This window comes from Chrysochloris asiatica, unplaced genomic scaffold (assembly GCF_000296735.1).
Source record: "Chrysochloris asiatica unplaced genomic scaffold, ChrAsi1.0 scaffold00050, whole genome shotgun sequence".
NCBI lineage: Eukaryota > Metazoa > Chordata > Mammalia > Afrosoricida > Chrysochloridae > Chrysochloris > Chrysochloris asiatica.
Genome location: NW_006408568.1, coordinates 2,062,144 through 2,086,976, shown reverse-complemented (window position 1 = coordinate 2,086,976; position 24,833 = coordinate 2,062,144). Strand labels below are relative to the sequence as shown.

At 41.8% G+C, this 24,833-nt stretch overlaps 1 protein-coding gene across 1 annotated transcript in view; it reads right to left on the bottom strand.

Annotated features, from left to right (window-relative positions):
• ANO2 (anoctamin 2) overlaps nucleotides 1-24,833 on the bottom strand; it is a 547,529-nt gene that overhangs the window by 339,757 nt on the left and 182,939 nt on the right. The window contains exons 4-5 of the mRNA XM_006862668.1: nucleotides 4,820-4,971; nucleotides 1,868-1,922 (exon numbers count right to left, since the gene is read on the bottom strand). Of these exons, the coding sequence (XP_006862730.1) occupies nucleotides 1,868-1,922; nucleotides 4,820-4,971 (207 nt within the window). The remainder of the gene's footprint in view (nucleotides 1-1,867; nucleotides 1,923-4,819; nucleotides 4,972-24,833) is intronic.

Genomic DNA, 24,833 nt, shown 5'->3' with positions numbered 1-24,833 from the left:
GGTCCTTGGACAAAAGTCCAGGCCAAAGTAGACCCCAGACAAAACTCACAGTGTGGAAAATGGCACAAGGAGAAGGGAGAAGCTTCCAGAAGGAGAGCTGAATGAGAAAAGATGGTTACTCCATCATTCACACATACTGTCGTATTTCAGTCCCAGACCTACACAGAGTGGTGAATAAATAACTTCCAGCAGAGAGGGGCCCAAGAGTGTTTAATTCTGCTTATAATCCACCACAGTAATTCAACAGCAATAATAATTAGGACCAGCGTTTATATGGCATTGCATTACTTTACAAGCACTGCAATTATCGGTTAATCTCCACAACACCCTATAATTCCCCCACAGATTTGGGACTCAAGCCATGGTGAAATTTAAAAGGCTTGTAATAGCATCAACCAAGAAAATGGGAAGTTTATGCGTTTTCTCTATAGGAAGAGAAAAGAAATCATATGCCTGTTTTAACCCTTCTAAAATGCTAAGAATGTCTTTTTGTCCATCCTGCAAGCAAAACGTCAAGGTCATATTTTCAATGTGTCTGGGAATTGTTCTGTAGCTTCCCTTAGTTACCTGTTTCTCATTAGTTATCCTTCTTATTACCTTCTTAGCTTGGAAGTCCTACTAGTTATCAAACCCTCAGTCCTTCTCGTGATGGCAATGGAAACACACTGCCATGTTTCCCACGGAGGGCAAGAGTAAGTTTCCCTCCCAATCTGTTGGGATTGGACTAGCAGAAGGAAATGGGGATAAGACTCTTGTGGTACAATAGTGAATAATTGCCATCAGGACTGATTGTGAGGGTAGGAAATATAGAGGTAGATGTTTTTTGACAAAATGAGGGGAGTGAATGATTTTGCAGCCCAGGAACGGAGGTCCCTGGGCCCATCAAGTGAGAAGAGGGAGAATGGGACCCTACCCAGAAAGGCACAGATGCCAGGGATGGAGACAGAGACCATGACATGGACAGATGGAGTGGCTGGGGACACTGAACTCAGGGAGGGAGAGGGGCTGTGTGCTAATGGCCGGGGTGGGCAGGCCTGTGGGGTGTACCCTTTGGTTATTTGATGATGCATGGAGGGGACTGTAATCATTGCAATGAAATGAAATACGATAGGATGAATATAAATCTGATGTTCTCTCATGTAAACCTCACAATAAAAACTTTAAAAAAGAGTAAGTTTCCCTCTTTCTCTCCTCTGCCCACAGGTGGACTGACCTCTGGGATGATAGAAAATCAACTAATTCAGGAAGGGAGATGCCCTACAGCTCTAGCTAGGACCACATACGGATTTCCATGAGAATCAGTCAACCCACAAAATACAGAACCTTAAAGTTCTTAGTTAAGATTTTGTTGAAGATGTGCTATGATTAAGAATTTTGACTACTGAATAGGCTGGCCTTTTTTTTTAATGATTCTAGGACAAATATCTAGGACTCCCTGTGATAGTAGTGTACATGGTTCCTTTGGAGGTGAAAGACAAAGCTGCATAAAAAAATTCCAGTGGCCCAGCAAGTAGCAGGACTGGTTCCAGTTGCCATCGGACACTAACAGTCTACATAAATGTTGTCAATTCGTTGCTTTACAGAGTTTCCTCAACTGTAAACCAAGGGAGGTTAGCTGTTGGGTTTAAAGTCCTACCAGTTCTGAGATTTCCTGTGTTTGTGGTTCTAAGACGGGTTTTAGTGAAGAACCCATTAAGAGAGGACACTCCCCTCCACCCAGGAGTGAAGGCAGACTATTTGATGTTTCTTTTGCTATGCCTCTCAGTGGCTAAGCAACTCTAAGCAAACAGCAATGGAAGATACAAGAAGGACCAAAAGAATTCTTTCCTCAGCTCCCTTTCCCAGCCCACCACACTTGTTTACTTACAATGCGGCTACGGGTGGCGTTATCAAAGAAGGTGTCTTTATCCTGAATGTTGTACCTGGAGACACCAAAAAAGCAGATGGTAAACACCTTTCATTACCCTTGTCCAAAGAATACTATAGCCCTATGCCCATAACAAAAGACCAAAAACCTATGTCTTAAGAGTTCACTATAGTGGTTCAAGAAGATCTGGAGCTCTTTTGAAGAATCCAGTTGCAGGATGGAGCAATCTCAGAAGGCAATTAAATAACTTAATCATCTATGAATCATAAGGACTTCTGCTCTGTTTTGGAAGATTTAGAATGAGGGGAGTTTTTTTTTTTTAAATGCAACGGCTAAACATCTCTTGAATTTAATCCAGTTTTTAGGTTCATGAAAGCTTATTCCTTATACTTTTAAGGAGAATGTCTCAGCAAAATCCTGGATTAATCAAACTAAGAATGAAAGTAGGTGAAGTCTCTCAAGAAGGCAAATGTGATTATTCCTACCCCTGACTCCCTGGGGGAAAACTGTACCTACTGGATCTAGGCTTCTATTCATAAACTGCATATGAAAAAAAATGATAATATTCAAAACTGGTAAGGTTCTGGTGAATCACATACAAACATCACTGATGACTGTATAAATTAACATTAACCATTAGGAAGCATGAACATAGCAAGATGTATATGATATTCACACATTCACAGTGCTTATACTCTTTGACCTGTTAATTCTAGGAATTTACCACTAAAATTTATCATTGAGAACAAATTCAACAGAAAGAAAAAGTTGCATACATTAAAATGTTCATTACAAAGTTACTTGTAATAAAGATTATGGGGATATATGCATTTCCAATCTATAGGATAGGCTAAAATACAATTTTTATTAATTACAGTCATGGAAATTTTATACAAATTTAGAGAAATATTTTACTAAGATGTCAAGTTTTAAAAATAAAAAGTATACAAAACAAATACAGATGCCAGTACATGAACAAAGATGGGAAACAGAAAGAGTTCCAAGGTGTTGGGATTATAACTTTATTTAAAAGAAACTGATTTAATGTTGCACATCAGTTCGATACCATACTCCTAATTATGCAAGATCCATGTCTGCTCTAAATTCCATACACCGATCTTTCACTAAAACCCAACAACAAAATCACATGTGGAGTGTTCACTGAGCTTTGGTCACTGTCCTGGAAGGTACACCAAGAATAAAATGGACCCCCAGTGATCTAGAAGCCATCAGCCACTTGGGTATGTGTGTTATCAAGTAACTAATGCAGAACGTTGTTGTTGTTGTGTGCTGTCAAGTCGATTCCAACTCATAGCAACACTGAATAGGGTTACTGAGAGCAGCTGGTGGGTTTGAACTAAAAACCTGGAGGTTAGAAGTCCAGTGCTGATCCTACAGCACCACAGCAGGGCTCTAATGCAGAACAGAACGTGGTAATGTGAAGATCAGTGCTATACTAAGAGGTTGGAGAACATACTGCTTGTTGGGATGATAGAAAGATCATTCCAAAAGGTGTCTTTGTGCTGGGCCTGAAGGACAACAGAAACTACAAGAATGTAGCTGTGTGAGGGGTGGCAGGTCAGATACCAGCACTGGCATGAATCAAGTCTCGAGGAAGGGAAAAAGCCAAGAAGGGCAGAAAGGACAGCAAACCAGAGGTCAACATGCCAGTCCTGGACCTTGGTTTCTTCTCTACTTTAAAAGGACAGTTATGTCTGGCTGCACGCTTACAAGGATTCAATGAGCAACTACAGGCAAACCACAAGGTCAGTGATTCAAACCCACCAGTTGCTCCTCAGAAACCCTAATCGGGTCACTATGAGTTGGAACCAACTCCACAGCACTTAGCAACAATAATATATATATACACACTACACACATACATTTGCATACACATATAGATAATGTGATTGTTAAGTAGTATCAAGTCATTTCTGAGGAGCAGGGTTTTTGAGGAACAGCTGGTGGGTTTAAACTGCTGACCTTGTGGTTCGCAATTCAGTGTTTATCTTACAGGACTCCATATATGTGCATACATGTATATATATGTGTGTGTGTGTGTGTGTGTGTGTAGTGGGGTTGTAGGATCAGCACTGGATTGCGAACCACAAGGTTGGCAGTTCAAACCCACCAACTGCTCTTCAGAAACCCTATACAGCGTCACTATGTGTATAGGGTTTCCAAAGAGCGAAGTGTAGGTTTGAACCACGGACCTTGTAGTTAGCAGTCTAGTGCTTATCCTACAGCACCACACCAGGATTCCAAAGACAGGTAGGAGATCTTCTCAAATAAGTGGTAAAAACACTACTCCATGAATGCCATTTCCTATAGCTTCTGTGCCTTTCCATGCCCCGTCCTTTCCCTTTTTCTCGGTGCTCTTATCTCTCCTGACAGTTATTTATTTTCTCTTTAGGTCCTATAGCAGAATTAATACCCCATCTCTGCATCTCCTGAGTTCCCAACCATGGCTCCTTTGTCCAAATGTTTCCCAAAGGCCATTCCTTGTGAAGAGCTTGTATTCCCTCTCCCTTGGGGACATAAGACAGGGGGATGGGAAGAATGGCTTGAGGAGAAAGCTGGGTATACAGAAACACAGCCACTTCATCTCTCATGTTTGTCACACCATGTTGGAACCCTATTAGACTTGGAACTGCACAGAATGCTACTCCTATAGGAGATTTTCTTACAGAGTCCCATAGTTTATGATTTGCTGCTCCCTAGTTTTTCATCCACCTTGCAAAATGGTCAAAACTATGGGTTTTCCCATAAGCCATTGGATAAATGCCCCAAAGGGAGGGGAAATCACAAAGCAGGAACAGGAAATAAGAGCATGCTTCCTCTTCCCTCTCAGGGGTATCAGGACACCCACTAGGGGAGCCCCACAGCCACGCCACTGAATGGCGCTCTGCTTGTTGGTTCTCCCATCCCCACCGCAACCACTTCAGTACTCACAGGTATATCTTCTCCCTGGAGAATGGGTAGGAGAGGTTTTTCATCCTGGTGTTGCTATGCTCTGGGACTCTCGGCTGCAGGGGTGAGCTGAGCTTCTGCAGAAACTCGTTGAACTTCTTTGCAATGCTCCCTTCGGCTTTGATCTCATACATCTATGGAAGACAAAGCCACAAGTCTGAAAAGGTGGCTGCATTCAACAGAGAAAACTCACTTCACACTCACTTCAAGATGCAAGGGGCACTGAACCTCTAGAAGGGAACTTACTGGGGAGAAGTGAAGACTGGAAGAAACAAGAAGGATGGTCCTCATTTTCCCCCATTGCTTACACAAGGACACGGGCTATGAAGCCCCTTTAAATTATTTGTGCTAATAGATAGGGTCAGTGACGAGAAACAAGCAAGGAATCTACTTTCTACACGACTTTTTAATATCATCTTAAGAGAAACGGAAGATTTACTATGTGTCAGTTACAATGCCAAGAGCTTTACACATATTACTTCTAATGTTTGCAGCATCCCAGCTAGGCAGGTAATGACCATTATGCATCAGAAGGATTAAGTGGGTCAACAGAAATCACAAAGAGAGTAACTGATTGACAAAGATTGAATTTAACTCACATCAATGTAACCCAAAAATCTGTACTCTCCAACTCGAGCTTCTATGTACATACAGCACCACTGTTCAGAAACCCTGCTACCTTTCTCTTAGGAAATGTGTGTGGCTTTTGAGGTGCTTTCAAAGTATTGAATATTTAATGAGAAATGAGGATCTGTCTTAGGTAAAGAGTCCCTGGTTGAACCTGTTGACCACTGTCTTTGTTATGTTAAGGAGGCAGGAATAATATCAAGTACGTCTTGAGTTTCCTTCTATTGTGCATAAGGTCACTATGAGTTGGAACCAGCTCATCAACACCAAACAAGAACATGTCTTGAATTCATCTTTTTTGAAATGTGTTGTTGTTAAGTTTCTTCAAGTTGGTTCCTATTCATAGCGACCCTGTATAGGGTTTCCAAATAGCAGCTGGTAAGCTTGAACTGCCAACCTTGTAGTTCAAACTGACTTTGCAATCCAATCACACCAGGACTCCTTTTTTGAGATGGAGAAGAGATTAAACAAGTTAGCAGAGATAGAGGAAGAGAGATGCCAAGCCACATGAAGCTCAAAGAGACAAGGATCTGACTCTAGAGCCCACAGAGAATTCAGCACCCTGAATTTCGAATTCAAGCCTTTTAAACTATGAGAAAATAAACTTGTTTGTTAAATTTGCTCAGTTTGGGTAGTTCTGTTATAGCAGCTAGCAGCACTAGATATTTAAGAGTTGCTAACCAAAAAGTACTGCTTTGGGTTAATGCACCAGACTGCAAAGTCATTGAAACCAGAAGGTCGCTGGTTCAAGCTCACCAGTCGCTCCTCAGAAACACTATACAGGGTTGCTATGGATCGGAACTGGTTCAACAACAACAACAACCAAAAACTTCAGGGTTTGAGTTTACTTAGAGGTGCAAGTCCACCCAGAGATGTGTCATATAACTTGCCTGGTGATTCACTTTCAAAATTTCAGCCACCAAAAACCTTAGAAAGCACAGTTCTACTCTGAAATGCATGGGGTCACCATGAGTCAGAATCAAAAAGGCACAGAGTTAGCACCATGGCAATCATGAATATTTATTGAGTTATGGAGATGTACTTTGTAGAGCAAAGCTGCAATGGATAAAATAAGGACACACATTTTTCTGACACAAATGCTCCTCTCAAGTGGTGGCATCTCTGCCCCCTCCCCTTGAATGTGGGTGAGCTTGACCAGTGGACATGACCCTATGCCAGTTGCAAACATATCCTTTAAGAGAATGGACTTAATTTCTGCCTTGGTCTCTTGGAGCCCTGAGTCACTCTGTAGAAGTTCTGAGACTGATCAGAGAGGGAAAAGGCCTTAGCTGGGCCCAGCCTTACAGCTGCCTGCTAACTGTCAGACATAGAAGGAAGCCTTCTTGAACCATCCTGGCCAGCTAAACATCACCAAGAGTTCCCAGTCAATGCTATGTGGAGCAGAAAAACCACCCAGCCCAGCTCTACTCAAATGCCTAGCCAATAAATCATGTGATATAATAAAACAATGATTGTTTTAAGGTACTATGTTCAGGGCAATTTGTCCTGCTGAGATAGATAATCAAAACAAGAGCTGGTTCTTGTCTCTATTATGAGACCTGCAAGTTGCTTACAGCAGAGGGGTGGTAAGACATGTGCAGAAACACTAATAAAACAGACCAAGAAAAACTCCACAAAGCACTCGGAGAGTTGAAAGAAAGAAAGCGGCACATCCAATTACAAAAGAAGAACAACGTTTCATAAAAGGAGTAGCAGGTAGCACTGAGGAGTCCTGGAGTGATGCTGTGGGTTAATGCAACAGACCACAAAGCCATTTGAACTGCAAGGTCGGCGGTTCAAGCTCACCAGCTGCTCCTTGGAAACCCTATACAGGTTTGCTATGGGTCAGCACCTACTCTATGGCACTTAATAACAACAACAGGTAGCACTGAAGAGAAGGTACCCTTTTTTGTTGTCATTTTGTTCTTTACTAAAATAATAAGTCAGAGGGGGTAAAAACCCTCCTCAAAATAAGAACTGAAGCATAACCAACTTACTTATTTCTTATTATTTTTCCCAGGATTTTCATTTATTTTTTTAATTACCAAATTAGCACAATTCTAGTAACTTAACAAGGAGCTCTGGTAGTGTAGAGGTTACGAGTTGGGTTGCCAACCGCAAGGTCAGCAGTTCAAAAGTACGTAACAGCTGTTACATGGGAGAAAGATGAGACGTTCTCCTCCCATAAAGATTTATAGCCTCGGAAACTCTGTACAGAGTCGCTGTGAGTTGGAACCGACTCCATGGCACATAACAACAACAAGTAACTTAACAGGAATTCTGGTATAGTGCAGTAGGGTAAGCAATGAACTGCTAACCTCAAGATTTGAGGTTCAAATCTACCAGCTGCTCCATGGAAACACTACACAGGGTTACTATAAATCAGAAATCAACTCAATGGCACTTAACAACAAGTTAATTAAGAAACCAAAACCATGTAACTATATTAATTAAGTTTTCTTCAAACCCAATCCAACTCTCCTCCCCAGGGAAAGAAAGAAAAACAAGGCAAAATTCCACAGCCATACACTCAATTCTGACTCATACTTATCCTACAGATCAGACACTGCTCTTTACCATTTCCAACACTGTAAATCTTTCTGGGAGCAGACAGCCACATCTCTCTCCCTCAGAGCAGCTGGTGGGTTGAACTGACCAACACTTAACCCATTGGGCCACCAGGTAAGCCTCTATTAACAGTTTAGAGTATATATTATCCTGACTCTCCTGACTCTTCCCATACTCAATCGCTTTTACAATTAAGCTCATATATATGCAGTGTTACGCTGCGAAGTGCCGTTGGTTTGGTTCTGACTACAGCAACCCTATACAGGACTTCAAAGGAGAAGCTGGTGGGTTTGAACTGCCAACCTTGTGGTTTGCAGTCCAGTGCTGATCTAACAGTGCCACACCAGGAGTCCATAAGCTCATATTTTGTTGTTGTTGCTGTTGTTCAGTGCTGTTGAGTCAGTTCCAACTCAAGTGACCCTATATAGGGTTTCCAAGGGGTGCCTGGTGAATTTGAACCACTGACCTTGCAACTCAAACTGACCTCACAGACCAGCGCATTAACCCATAGCACCACACCAGGACTCCATAAGCTCATACATTGTTGTTGTTGCTAAGTGCTGTGGAGTTGGTTCAGACTAATAGTGACCCTGTACAGGGTTTCCAAGAAGCAGCTGGTGAGACTGATCAGCCAACCTTACAATTCAAACTGACCTCGCAGTCCAGTCCATTAACATACAGTGCTACACCAGGACTCCGTGAGCTCATATAGAACAATCTTAATGGATGCATAGTATTACATAGTACACATGGGTCCTCATTTGTTTAGTCATTTCCCTAGTGATAGACATTTACTTTATTTTCTGTTATCTTGTTTTGAACATACTATATACATGATTTTGTATGCCTCTTCTTTCTCTTAACATTGCTTCATAAATATTTTCAGTAAATAATGTTTCAATAGCCACAAAGAAATCCCAGGCAAACAAGAAAGTGGAAAAATTCATGCTGAGTTTAAAGAAGGGAAAGTGGTCTGGTTTCTTTGGCACATGGTGTTCTAATGGGGAAATAGTGGTAGGTCCGAGAGAAAAGAAGGCCAAGTCCAGGCATGGAGAGCCTGCCTCACAGGGCAATGGGAAGTCAGGGCCATAGTACAGGCAATAACAATACCTGTGTATCAAAAATATAATTGAGGAAGGTTGTATAAGAAGAATGAACTAGCTTTCCAAAATAAGGGGGTTGTTATTTCTAGTAAGATATGAATTATTAATCATTTAGTGTGGCTCTTCATGTATATCAGAGTTAACCTTAAAGATAAGACTGTAGACCCCATATGTCTTCCTACAACCTCCTTTAGAAAAAGTCTAATTGATTATTTCAAACTTGACAAGCTAGGCTTTTTCCACCCAGAATGATGCATCCAGCTCCCCAAAGCCCTGATATTTCCATTAACTTCAAAGACAACGAGTTCAACCTAGACATGGCCCTGTGTACAATACTAGATGCTGTTGCAAATACCAACTATGTCATTTTGGAGAAGAAGGATTGAATTTAAATACAGGTAATTATTCATTTTACTGGGTATGATAATGATGTCAAGGATTTGCTAGGAGATTTTAGAATTTCAAAATTTTTAGGCTTTCTTAATTTTAGAAATGTAGATAACAATATTAGCGATAAAATGGCATAGCTTTTACTATACTGTAACATATTTAAGTAAAAATCAGACTAGTAAAATACGGCAAAATATTTGTTATTGTTAAGTGCCATTGAGACTGTACTGATTCACAGTGAGCCTGTATAGCATTTCCAAGGAGTGGCTGATTGCTTTGAACTGCCAACATTGTGTTTAGCAGTCCAGGGCTGATCCTACAGTGCCGCACCAAGAACAGGTTGAAATGCTCAACTCCTTTTATTTTTGCAGCATATCTTTTCTTATTATTTAAATTTTTAAATTTTGGATCTTTCCCAACATAGTGAAAATTAGAAAGGATCATACACCAACAACCGTATAACCATCACCCAGATTTGATCCTGGCTAGGAGTCCTGGTGTGGCACTGTGGGCTAATGTGTCAGACTGCAAAGTTGTTTGAACTGCAATGTCAGTGGTTCAAGCTCACCAGCTGCTCCTTGGAAACCCTATACAGGGTTGCTATGGATCAGAATCAACTCAACAGCACTTAACAACAACAACAATATTTTATTATGTCATCGGTGAAAAAACAAGGCTCCATGAATTAACATAATGAAAATTGAAATCTTCCTACAAACTGATATAGCACAGAAGGGATTCACTCATTTATGCCAAGAAATCTGAAAGGCAGTTACCTGGCCAATCGATTGGAAGAAATCCTTTTACTGACCCAACGGAATGCAGAAATTGTTAAACAATATCATTAGTATAATATGCAAGTAAAATTTTGCCAAAGATCATTTAAATACAATTGCAACAGTACATCAGGAGGGAGTTGCCAGTATTTAAGCTGGATTCAGAAGAGGATGTGGAAAGAGGGATACCATCACTGATATCAGATAGATCTTGGCTGAAAGCAGAAAATATCAGAATGATGTTTGTTGTTGTTGAGTGTTGGCAAGTCAGTTCCAACTCATAGCATACAGGGTTTCCGAGGAGTGACAGGTGAGTTTGAACCACCAACCTTTCAGTTCAAACTGACCTTGCATTTCAGTGCATGATCCCACAGTGCCACACCAGGACTCCTTTACTGACTGCTTTATTGATTATGTAAGGCCTTTACACTCTGTGGATTATGACAAACTATGTATTGTAAGAATGGGTATTCCAAAACATTTTAATTGTGCTCATGAGGAACCTGTACTAGACGCAGTTGTTAGAAGAGAACAAGGGCATACTGAATTACTTAAAATAAGAACTTTGTCTTTCATACTTCAGACATGTTATCAGGAAAGACCAGTCCCTGGAAAAGGGCATCATGCTTGGTAAAGTGGAGGGTCAATGCAAAAGAGAAAGACCCCCAGAAGACGGTGGATTGACACAGTGGCAGCAGCAATGGGCTCAAATGTAACAATTGTGAGGATGGTGCAGGACCAGAAAGTGTTTCATTCTGTTGTGTATAGGGTCACTATGTGTTGGAACTGACAAGATGGCACCTAACAAAACCAACAAAGTGAGTGCTCCCAGTGTTCCATCAGTTTGTTTAAACGTTTAAATTGATATTTCTCCATCATTTCCTGGAGCTTTATTTTTAATCAGTGCCTTCAGTGCAGCTTGGACTTCTTCCTTCAATACAATGGAAATGCCACGCAATTATTTTTGCTCAGTGACTCTATAGATTCCTTCCACCTTCTTTGGATGCTTCCTGCATCACTTAATATTCTGCCCATGTTGTTGTTGTTGCTAGGTGCCATCCAGTCGATTCTGACTCATAGCGAACTTAATGCATAACAGACTGAAACACCACCCATTCTTGCCCCATACTTGAACTTGAGCCCATTGCTGCTGCTACTGTGCCAATACATCTCATTGGGAGTCTTCCTCTTTTTTGCTGACCTTCCACTTTACCTAGCATGATATCCTTCTCCAGGGACTGGTGCCTCCTGACAACATATCCGAAGTATGAGTGATGAAGTCTCACCTTCCTGGCTTCCAAGGAACATTCTGGTTATACTTCTTTCAACACAGATTTGTTTGTTCTTCTAGCAGTCCACGGTACTTTTAACACTCTCCTCCAACACCATAACTCAAATGCATCAATTCTTCCATCTATGGTCTTCCTTATAACTGTCCAACTTTCACATGCATTAGAGGTTATTGAGAATACCATGGCTTGGGCCAGTCACACTTTAGTCCTCAAACTGACATCTTTGCTTTCGAACACTTTAAATAGGCTTTGTGCAGCAAATGTGCCTAATGTAAAATGTTTGATTTCTTGATTGTTGAGTGTTAATGGTGGATCCAAGCAAAATGAAGTCTTTGGTAACTTCAATCTTTTTTCCATTTATCATGATTTTATTTATTGCTCCAGTGGTGAGGATTTTTGTTTTCTTTACATTGAGGTGCAACCCATATCAAAAGCTGTGGTCTTTGATCTTCATTAGTAAATATTTTAAGGTTTCTTCACTTTCAGCAAACAAAGTTGTATCATCTGCATATTACTGGTTGTTAATGAGTCTGCCTCCAATACTAACATCATGTTCTACTTCATTATTATCCAGCTTCTTGGATTTGTTCAGCATACAAATTGAATGAGTATGGTGAAATAATACAACTCTGATGCACATCTTTCATGATTTTAAACCATTGAGTATCCCCTTGTTTTGTTTGAATGACTGTCTCTTGGTCTATGTACAAGTTCCTCATGAGCACCACTAAGTGATCCAGAATACTCATACTTCTCAATGCAGTCCATAGCTTGTCATGATCCACACAGTGAAGAGCTTTTACATAGTCAATAAAGCACAGGTAAACATCTTTCTGGTATTGTCTGCTTTCAGTCAAGATCCATTTTATGTCAACAGTGATATCCCTTATTCCACATCCTCATGTGAATCTGGATTGAACTTCTGGAAATTCTCTGTCAATGTACTGTTATAGCTATTTTTGAATCATCTTTCATAAAATTTTATTTGTATGTGATATTAATGATATTGCCCAATGATTTCTCCATTCCATTGGGTCATCTCTCTTTGGAATGGGCACTTCCAAATATGGATCTCTTCCAATCAGTTGACCAGGTGGCTGTCTTCCAAATTTCTGGACATAGTTGAGTGAGTGCCTCTTGTTCTGCCTCAGCTTGTTGAAAGATTTGTCTCCTTTTCAGCATCTGTAGGCCTAGCATTGCTTGGAGATCTCCAAGTGTCTTAGCATCAATCTTTCCCTGGATCTAGAAGCTTCACAGTGCAGAGACCTCTGGTCCAAAGGACAAACTCCAAAGCTCTTCTTTCATGGTGGTAGGGGGATCCTTCTTTCTCTGCTCACTCCTTCTATAGCTCAAAGAGATTGACTCAAGACACAGCCTAAAAAAAAAAAAAAGACACAACCTAGTCTTGTAGATTGCATCCTTCCTCATTAACATCACAGAGGTGAGGATTTACAAGGAATATGGCATTGGATAAAGCATTGGACCGGAAAGTTGATTTGAACCCTGGTGTCGGCAGTTCAAGCTCACCAGCCTCTCCTTGGAAACCTATACAGAGTCTCTATGAGTCAGAACTAACTCGATAATCTTGAATTAAGGAGGAAGTTATTATATTGTATTATATCTCATCATGGGGAATTATCACATCTTGACTACAAAACTACAGAACACTGGCCTAGCCAACTTGACACAAAACCTTAACTATCACATTCCAATCATCAGTAATGATTAATGCATCTGGATTGTATGTTTGATCAATTTCAAACTGCAGACGTTGCTAGAAATATTTTCATCTTTGACTTAGTGGTTGGTCTATAAGTTTGAATAACAGTCTTATTAACTGGTCTCCCTTGTACTATCCTATCATTGACAGTGTTATCCTTCAGGATAGATCTTGAAATCTCCTCTTTATTGATGAATATAAATGTGACATCATTCCTTTTCAATTTGTCATTTCTGGCATATAATTGTCTGATTCAAAATGTCAAATATCTGTTCACTTCAACTCACTAATGCCTAGAATATCAATCTTATATGCTCAATTTCACTTTTGATGACTTCAAGATTTCCTAGATTCGTACTTCATATATTCCACATTCTTATTATTAACATTTTATCGGCAGCTGCTGTTTCTCATTAGTAGTTGTACCCTAGCAGCAAATGAAGGTCCCAGAAGCTTTGCTACATTCACGTCATTACAGATGACTGCACTTCGAGGAAGCTGCTCTTCCTGTCTTATTCTGAGTGCCTGCCAGCCTAACGGCCTCATCTTCTAGCAGTGTACCAGACAATGTTCCACTACTATTCACAAGATTTTCAGTGGCTAATTTTTTCAAGAGTGGATCACCATTGAGGGGGAGGAAGGAAGTAATAGCCAGAATCATCACTACAGAAAGCTTGTAAGTCCGTCTTCAGCCTATAACTGATTGGAATACCTTAAAGGGGACTAGAAGTTGCCCAGTGAAAGAGGCTTCCCGTGGAGCCTTTACATTGCACAAGACCATAGGTGGAATCCAGAACCCCATCCAGAGCTGACTGAGGAAGGAAATTTCCACTGGAAAGGATGAGTAGACCAGGCTGGAGTGGCTAGAAGAACAGAAGATGCTCCATGAAAGAAAGACCGGCAGGAAAAATCTGAAACAATAATGGCAGTCTGATTGATTACTATAAGAACAAGTGAGCTGTTCACCTGGGAGCCATCAAGGCAAGTTGTCAGGACCCCTCAGAGCAAACCCCCTTCCAAGACTGAAACTCAAGGGGAATACATGAGTAGGCATGCGGTCTGGCTGGTGACCACGTTGGTCACCAATAAGGGGAAGAAGGGGAATAAACAGCATTGAAGGTGTGAGCTAAGCCTGACCACATTCAATAGACCCCTGTGAACTCGGGTGGAGAGCTGGATGGCCAGCAATATGGCAAGACCCAGGGACTTCTGGGCCCAGAGGCAGTGGCATGGCCACAGAGGACTAGAGCAGAGAGTGAAGCTTCCAGTTGATATGAAGTGAGGGAAGATGCACAAGAACACCCATACTTGCAGATAGTACCCACTTGACCTGGCTTCCATGGCTGGATGATCAGAACTAGACTAGAAGAAGAAAGAAGAGGGGGGAAAAAAAAGAGTAATCTGCTACAATTTGATGAACTTTATCTATACTTATGGATGTAGTAACTCAAAAAAGAGAACAAATCTTTACAGCAAGGATCACTCCCTTCCTTTCAGGACACAGGGTTGACAGGGATGGGCAACTTAGACATTGGCTACCCAAAATGGGGGGCCTATAAAGGCAAGAAGTGACTGGCTTACAAGCTTTCAAGAGGGAACCTAGTTCCAGACAGGGCGGGGGAAGGTAGAATCACCACTGAATGATTTCCAATCTGTTGGGACCCGGCTGGAGAAAGAAATGGGGATAAGACTCTTGTGGTACAATAGTGAATAATTGCCATCAGGACTGACTGTGAGGGTAGAAAATATAGAGATGTAGATGTTTTTTAACAAAAGGAGGAGCGTGACCATCAAGTGAGAAGAACAGAGAGCGGGACCCTACCCAGAGAGACAGTGACACCAGGGATGGAGACAGAGACGATGATGAGGACAGATGGAGCAGCTGGGGACACTGGACTCAGGGAGGGAGAAGGGCTGTGTGCTGGCCACTGGGGTGGGGCGGGCCTTTGGGGTGTACCCTTTGTTTATTTGATGATGAATGGAGGGGACTGTAATCATTGAAATGAAATGAAATATGATAGGAATTCTCCCATGTAAACCTCACAATAAAAACTTAAAAAAAAAAAAAGAGTGGATCACCAGGTTTTGCTTCCTATTTTGTCTTGGTCTGGAAGATCTGTTTAAATCTGTCTGCCATGCGTTACCCTGCTAGTATTTGAAGTACTGGGGGCATAGCTTCCAGCATTGCAGCAATATGCAAGGCACTACAGTAGATCAAACTGACAAGACATGTCACGGGAAATTGATCATACTTTTCTCTGATTTTTGGTTTATGTTATCTATCTCCCCACCAGACTGTGAACTTTTGGGTAGCAGGGACCACATCTTGTTCATCTCTAAAGCCATGGGGCCTAGCACAGAGAAGGAACACAATAATATTTACTGAGTGAACAGCCTTGGTCCTTGCTGACACAAACATGCTGTCTGACCTTGAGGACAAGGAACTCCTCTCAGTTTCTTCATCACTGAAGATGGAAAACCGCTACTTCCCATTTGATGAAGTAACTGGAATCAGATTTACCCTTCCATCTGAAACAATCAAAACACCCAGACAAAACAGCGAAGATAATGATTTTCAAGACACCAGTTTTCAAGACAGTGATTCCTGAGGAGCTAAGTCCTACAATTGCCCCAGCTAACTGTCTAGAGACAGGTGCCAAGAACCCATGCAGAAAGGAGTAAGGAAAAGTTTGGCAGGCTCCCTGAGTTGAAGAACTGAAAGTCTGGGGAGACCAAGGCAGCTGGGGTTCACAGGACAGAGTATCTGAGAGGACAGAGCTGCACAAAACCCTAGAGAGCTGCAGAAGTGCCCCCATAGTATTCAGCAGCTTGTGCATGAAGAAACCATCAGAAACTAAAGAAAAAAGCATTTGAAAGGATTGGAAATAGTACCTATTCCCACAAGCCAGGTTGGAAAAGCACATAATTCACAAGACATTGGATAGAATACTCAAGGTCTTGAATCAGTTGTGGGGGATAATTAGCCTTAGACTGAATGCTGTTCCAGACCCTAACAAATCCTAAGTGACTAAAGGTATTATTATCCAAGTGGAACATTCAATGGCTATAAATACTTAATGAGAAAGAAGCATTAATTCATGGTACAAACATTTCTAGTAGCACCTTCTAGATGCCAGACCTTGAGCTTGGTGGTCCACTGTTTTAAGTTCTAGAGAAGTACAAGTATGAGAATGTCCCCTGCCCTTACCAGATACTTTACAATATATCCAGCACTTGCATGGCCATCATTTCATTTGGAGTCTAAGTGAGCCTATGAGACAGTATTAATGTTGCTGTTAACCTGCCATCAAGTTGGCCCCTGACTTACGATGACTCATTAAACAATACGAGCGGACTGCTGAGATCCACAGGGTCTTCAATGGCTGATTTTCAGAAACATATCACCAGACCTTTCTTTCTAGTCTCTCGTAGCCTAGACATTCCACTGAAACTTGTTCAGCATGACAGCAACACACAAGCTTTCAGTGGTGGCTAGCCAGTAATCAAACCCAGGTAGTATTCTTAGACTGAACCACTACTGCCCTCTACTAGGTAATATTAGCATTTCTATTTGACAGATGAGAAAGCTGAGACTCTGAGAGATGAGGAATTTCTAGAATCAGTGGTGAAGCCAGGCCTGGAACCCAGGTTTCCTGGCTCTTCACCTAGGTTTGATCCTTGGCAGGATTCCATGATCTACTTCCAAGAAGGGAGTGAGATAGAGCTCCCTTTTCAGCCCCTATCAATACCCATGCTTAGCAGGATTCAGGAACGTTACCCCATCCTCTGTATTATTATTAACACAATCATCAGTGGCATCGTTATTACTGTTATTCTTGGACATCAGAGAATTATGAATATCCCAGAAATGGTGAGACACATGTGAGCCAGCTGTTCCCCATTATGCCCTCCCTGGGTACACGATACGCCTTTCATGTGCTTAAAATCATAAATAATTTTTAAAGTATGCCGCTCTTATTTTTTATTCCAGGGCTCAAATGTGGTTCTCATAAATGCTCACTTGGCCTCATTGTCACAGTCTAAGGGGCTTATTGAGATTCCTTCTTTTCTTACTTTTTATCCCCCCTTGTCTCCCTCAGTCTCTCCTCTCCAGAGAGGCACAACAGTGTGGTCTGAGGGCTGATTTGTTTCCTTCCTGCATTGAAATCATGTGCTTTCCTGGGATGCAGGGAACCAAGGCAACAGTGACGTCTAATGTGGGCAGCACATGTATCACTGCCCCCATTTTACAGATAAAGAAACCAAGGCACAGAAACTTTTACCAATGTGTCCAATGTCAACAATCATTAGGAGATCCAATGATCCCAAAGCTCATAAAAAAGAGTAATATTCTAATATTATAAACAATATAATCTTGATTATCCATGAGTCACTTATCTGTAGTGACCTAAGAGGACCTCTCCCAGCAGCTGGCAGGAAAGGTCAGTCAGAAAGAGTTGGACCAGGCATAGAGAGGGAGCACATGTCCAAGCAACGAGCCGGAGTCCCTGGGTACGCCCCATGGCTAAGCTGAATCTAATACTAAATGCATTCCAAAATGAATAATTTTAAATGTATTCATACTTTCCTCTTGTTCCTTCTGTAGTCACTACAGATTGTTCACGTTTGACTATTGTGACTGCTATGATATATGGCTTCTCATTCATCTTGAGGCTGGGCTGGATTGAGGATTCGCATCACAACAGGGTTAGCTGCTTCTGAGTCAAACCCCAATTCATGGTAACCTCGTGCATGACAGACTGAGACACTGCCCCGTGTTGTGCCATCACCGCAAAGGATGGCCGATCTACCACTACGATCGTGTGAACACATTTTTAGAAGGAGATCATCAGTCCTTCACACCCTTCCACTAGGTGCCAACAGGTCAATTTCAGTTCCTGGTGACTCCCTGTGTTGCAGAGCTGACCCATGCTCCATCGAGATTTCAAGGCCATAACTGTTGCAAGCAGGTCTGTCTTCCAAGGCACCTCTAAGTGGTTCTGAACCACCAGTCTTTCATTTAGTAGCTGAGTGCTCATCCCCTTGTACAAGCAGGGACTCCTCACATCCTTCTACTTACCTGTCACTTCAAAAGGCTCAGATACACAAAGAAGTCTTACGGTGTGAAATGTGGCAACTCGAGTCACTAGGTGGACCAAGGTGGAAGACAATGGAGCTAAGGAAGTGATGAGGAATAGGTGCTAAATATACAGATGAATCCATCCTGCTATTTATACCCAGCTGGGAGGGCCTCCAGGAAGGGCCTGAGAGAGCAGAGAGGGAGACATGCTCTGTCCGCACTGAACTAGGACTTGAGGCAGGCTGTGCTGCTATGCATTTGCCTTCATTCACTACCCATAAGCACCTTTACCCAAACAAATGACTCTCAAACCGTTTACCAATCAAAATGGAAACATCATTGACGTCTGCTAAGGTCTGCTGAAACCTGAAGCCAAAAGACTGTGTCTTTCAAGAAAAGTTGTTAACCAACCTGTTATAGTGATGTGAGGAAGGGGTCATAAGCCAGGGAAACCAAGGAAGGTGTGTGTGTGTCCATCTACTGGTGGTGGTGGGTGTGGTTATGTGCCATGTTGTTGGTTCAGTTGTTGTTGTTGTTAAGTACCGTGGAGTTGGTTCTGACTCATAGTGACCCTTCACAGGGTTTCCGAGGCTGTAAATATTTACGGGAGCAGAATGCCTCATCTTTTTCCTGTGGAACCGCTGGTAGTTTCGAACTGCTGGCCTTGAGGTTAGCAGCCCAATTCTTAACCACTATGCTTACCAGAGCTCCAGAGGTACTAGAAGCAGAAAAGAGCAAGCAAACAGATTCTTCCTTTAAAGCCTCCAGAGGGAGCTAGCCATGCCGACGCATTGACTTTAGCTCCGTAAAACAGATTTTGGACTTCCAACCTCCAGGAATAAAATAAGAAAAAAAATATATATATTGTTTTAAGTTACTAATGAAAATAAAAGGGAAAGAAAAGGAGCCAACTATTGTCTTCATTCCTACCTGTGCCTACAACGGTAAATTTCCTATCAGTAGCAAGACTGTGGACGGTACAATATTTATGGAATGCAAGTTCTCTACTATCTGATTCTGTATTCCTTTATGGTTTTGATTCTGTTCTCAGTATGTCCTCTATACATGAAGGAATGCTTATTGCCTTTTAAAACTTGGGATAACATTAAAAATATGTACATGGCTACCAAAGCCCTGAATGAGTCGTGCCTCCCAGATCAGCCCAAGTCCCTGTACTGCAGTCACATCAGTCCCCTCTCAGTCCTTCACATCAGCCAGCACCTTCTGACCATGGGGCCTGAGAACACATGCTTCCCTCTGCCAGGAGGTACTCACCTCCCCTTCCTTCCTGGTCAACTGCTGTGCCCAGTCTTCAGGTCTTAACTCATATGGTACCTTCCCTGACCACCCCAACCCATCATCGAAATGCATTTGCTCTGCTTGACTTCGCTCTTTAACACAGCCTGCTCTTTTTTTCTCCTATGGGTGGCTCCTTATTCTTCATCTTTGAATCCTCATGACACTGACTGCCACATGAAGCCAGGGAACAGTTGTATTCGCCACTGAATCACCAGCCCTCAGCAGAGTGCCTGGTTCATAATGATGCTCAATAAGTATTCATTGAATGAGTGAATGAGTAAGTCCATAAATGGAAAATGAAAGTTTTCAAAGGGCTAGGACTTCCTATAGACAACCTAGATACAACCTATGTACAGTTAGACCTCTCCTACATTTCTTTAAAGCAATTAACAAGACTTCTGACAACCTAGGTCAGAGATAGTTACTGGTGCTCTCTGCAAACAGCATTCCTTCCTATAGTTCTTGAATGGAGCCATACTATGCCTCCATGCAATGCCCACTCATGCTCCCACCCCTTGCATACAGCATCTCTTTCTATTGTCCTTGGTGGAGGCTCAGAAGGATCTCAAGGGTGATCTATCTGCAGAGGGGACATCTGAGCAGAGACACAAGTGAAGAGAGGGAAGGAGAGCTGTCTACAAAGGCCTCCCTGACAGAGGGGAGGGACATCAAGCAAAAAGTCCCTGAGGTGGAATATGCTTAGCATTTTGGAGGAACAGCAAGCATGGTGGGAAATGAATTTCTATATTGGAGATTTCAGAAATGGAAACAATGTAATCCCTAACACAGGCATTGTCATTCCTAGCCTCCCTTTTATGCCCACAGTGGGAACCACCCAATCACTGTGCTCCATTTAGCTTTATTCTCAGTTCCCCACTCTTTGATCTCATCGTCACACCATCATCAGTGGTAGTGGTGGTGTGCAGTGGAGTTGGTTCTGATTCATAGAGACTCTGTACAGGTCTTCCGAGGCTGTTAATCTTTACAGGAGCAGAAAGCCTCATCTTTCTCCCACAAAACATCTGGTAGTTTCAAATTGCTAACCTTGAGGTTAGCAGCCCGACTTGGAACTAATACACTATCATCAGTGCCATGCTAGTAAATGAATAACCACCATTGGGGGGAGCAGGCAGAAGGACTAATTGGTAATCTGATTTCCATGATGTGAATACAAGTCACCTTGGCCAATTTCAAGTTATCAGTGGTGTAAAACCCGGTTTGTGAAATTCCTGAAAATTTAACCATCAGGTCTCAGGAGTTTCTTCTTGGGTAAGAGCTCTGTCATTGAGGTCTGACTGCCCTCACCTCCTGCTCTGCTTCCCACCTACTACTATACCAAGCTCCATCCCATACCTCCACAGAGGAAGCCATGGACAAGCAAGCTGTCTGCCCCCATGTCTCCTGAGGAGGAAGTGACCTTACCTCAGGGACTCCTGCAGACCTTTCACTCTCAAAATGCCCCTGGATTCTCAGCCTATCTTTGCCCTTAGCCCCAGCAGGACTGAGTCCAGGTCTAGGCCCCAGGCAGCCCCAGTCTTCCATATGCTACCTCATTCAGATAGATGTTTCTTAAAACCTCCAAAAAATAAAACCACGATTTATATTTCAATTTTTTTTTTTTAATTGTGAGTTTAAAAATAAATTCATAGAGAAGTTAAAATTAGCCTTCTATAATGTTTCCATTGTTTTAGCTTCAGGCCCATATCTACTAAGAGGTTCTTGTGTGGGTCTGTCAGGCCCATGACTAGAACTTAGCCTTGTGTCATTCTGGGCTCCTCAATGAAACCACAGGATTTAGATGCTACAAATTCTCACCCCCACTCTTGATTTTGTACATGAGAAGCATTACAGAAAATAAAGACTAAAAAATCAAAGTCTTCTAGATTCTTCCTAGTCTATATAAATAGCAGTCAAAGAATATGTATTAAAAGCCCATAAAGATATCAAATATAAGCCCTGCTCTTCCAGCCATGCTGGGAACAGGCAATGACAACAAGGGGAGGCCTCCAGCTACAGCCAGTCTGTTGTAAACAGTTAACTGTGCTAGTTCATTTAAAAGTTATTGATGACATTAATGATATGATTTTGCCCAGAGAGACAGCTTGAGAACTTAGTAGAAAATGACCTTTCTCCCCATGACCAAGGATCCCCAAGTCTTCCATCCTCAGTAAAACTCAGAGACGAATCCCACTTTTTTTTTATTTTTTGGTCTCACACAGGTCTACTTCACTATCCAAAGAGCCCCCCAAAGTAATTAAATCACTATCTGATGAAGGAAACTGGTCCAGGTGAAGAGGGGAAAAGGGTGGCTTCTGAGCTGGTACAGTGGTCAAGCACTTGGCAGCTAACCAAAAGGCTGGCAGTTTGAAACCAGTAGCCACTCCATGGGAGAAAGCTGTGGCAGCCTGGGAAATGATATAGGATGGTTATGTTCTGCTCTATAGACTCTGGGTGTGGTGCTGTGGGTAAATGTGCTGGACTGCAAAGTTGGTTTGAACCACAAGGTCGGCAGTTCAAGTTCACCAGCAGCTCCTCAGAAACTCTATACAGGGTCGCTACGGGTAGGAACTGACTTGACAGCACTTATAAACAACAGCAATGACATCATAACATTACTATTAATCGGAATAGATTTGACGGCATCGGGTTTGGCTTGGCTTATATAGCTGTGAGCTGAAACACCCACTATTATGCTGAGGGCCACAGTCACAAAAAGCTCCTGGAACCTGGGGAGCAAGAATTATTTGGCAGTAACTAGTCAATCAAATTAGTATTTATTGAGTACCTCTTACAGAGTCTTTGGGTGGTGTAAATGGATAATACACTTGGCTGCTAACCAAAACAAAAGCCTGGGCATCTACTTCAGAAAAATCAGTTACCGAAAACCGTATGGTGCAAGGTTCTATTCAAACACACATGGGTTGAAATCCACTCAACAGCAACTGGATTTTGTTTCATAATTACATAAGGTTCTTAGATGGCATAACAGTTTGTGCTCTCCTACTTACTTAGAGGTGGGCAGTTCAGACCCACTCACGGGTACCATGGAAGAAATGTCTGGTTATCTCCTTCTGTAAAGTTGACAGCCAGGATAACCCTATGGAGCAGTTCTACTCTGTGACACATAGAGTCAGTCACCCGTGAGTTAAAATCAACTTGAGGTTTGAGCTTTTGTGTAGTGCCACACTAGAGTCTTCAGCGTGGTTCTGTCCATCGAGAAGCATCAAATAACAGTTTCTGCTCTCAAGGACTATTATGGGACATTTGGAGACAAAAGAATACAGTACCCAAAGCAAAGAAAAAATCAAAGGTATATATATATATATACATACATACATACATACTGATTCTAGGCTGACTATGAATATTAAAAAGGTGAAGGACTAAAGGAAAACCTATATGGGAAGAGAGATTTGAGATGGACACAAAGGCTCTATAGGGTTTGTTTATGTGGGGAAGAGTAGAAAGATCATTTTAAGACATGGAGAGAAAGAAATGGAAAACGTTTGAAAAGCAATCCAAGCCCTGGAAGAGTCAAGTACTCTGCTTTTGAGAGAGTCTAAATCAAGTAGTTCCACAGAGAGGGGTTTTGTGGAGAAAAGCTGCTCAGCAAGGACAAGAGATCTCTGCAAAAACTGAGATGGTGCCAGGCTCAGAGGAGGAAAAGGAAATCATAGGGTAACCACTGTTGTTAAGTGCCATAGAGACCACCTTGATTCATAATGACCCCATCTGACAAAGTAGAACTGCCCCATAGGGTTTCCTAGTCTGTAATTTGGGTGGGGTGGAGCAAAGGAGGGAAGGAGTAAATAAATATATATTTAGAAATCAGAAATAGTATATTAACAAATTTAACCCAGTGGTACATTTTTAAATTAATGAAACAAAATGATTGTACAGAACTTATACCAAGAAATCAAGAAGACCATAGAAAAACATTAAGCCTTAGAGTTCATTATCAGAAAGTCTATCAATGTAATTTACTACATCAATACGAAATGAAGAAAATCACATCATTTTCTCAATACATTGGCTGTAATCTTGACAGAAGCCCTTTTCTTCTAAGGAGGCTCTGTAACACACACCAACACCACGTGTTAGGGAATACAACTGTTCGAACAGATTTTCCTGGCTGTGATCTTTATAGAAGCAGATCGCCAGGCCTTTCTGTTCAACGTGCCATTCTTTGGCTTGGCAGTGGAGCATGTAAACAATGGACTATTTGTTAAAGGCCTAAACACTGTACCACCAATACTTCTTAGCATAAGTGTAGTCTCTCATATAAAAGACAGTTTAAGGAGAAGGCAGGAGGTAGACATTTTTACTGTAAATCATTTGTACACAGTCGGAGTATGAATAACCCCCAAAGGTATCTGTCCTCAGGCCCCTCAAATAACATCAATACAAAACTATTAACAAACTGCTGTTGTTAAGTGCCATCCAGTCAATTCCAACTCATAGTGATCCTGTATAGGGTTTCCAAGGAGCAGTTGGTGGGTTTGAACAACCAACCTTGTGGTTCAAATTGACCTTGTGGTCCAGTGCTTTATCCTACAGTGCCACACCAAGACTCCATTAACAAACAGTCCTATGGTTTTACATGCAGACACTAACATTTTAAGCTACAACATAGAATTATGCTCCAACCTCCTTACTTTCCAGATGAGTAATCCAGGAATGTTGAATAACTCACTAAGCTAGTCTATGGCAATAACTAAACAGCTAATTAATTAACTGTCCTAGTCCAAGGAGCTCTGGTAGCATAGTGGTTACGAATCGGGCTGCTCATCTCAGGGTCAGCAGTTTGAAATTACCAGCTGTTCTGCGGGAGAAAGATGAGGTGTTCTGCTCCTATAAAAATTTACAGTCACAGAAACCCTGTACAGGGTTGTTATGAGTCGGAACTGACTCCATGGCACATAACAACAACAACAAAGTCCAGGATCATTTAATCTAAGACAGAATTCCTTAGAATATATTCTGCCAAATATGGGCTCCTCATGATAGTAATATAAATAGGAAATATATTATCAAGAAAAAGACTACACAAAATTAAACTATTTTCAGGAAAGGCAGCAATGAAGAAATGGGCTGAGTTCAATCATGTTCCATAGACCTGAAGATGAGAGAGAGAAGAGGAA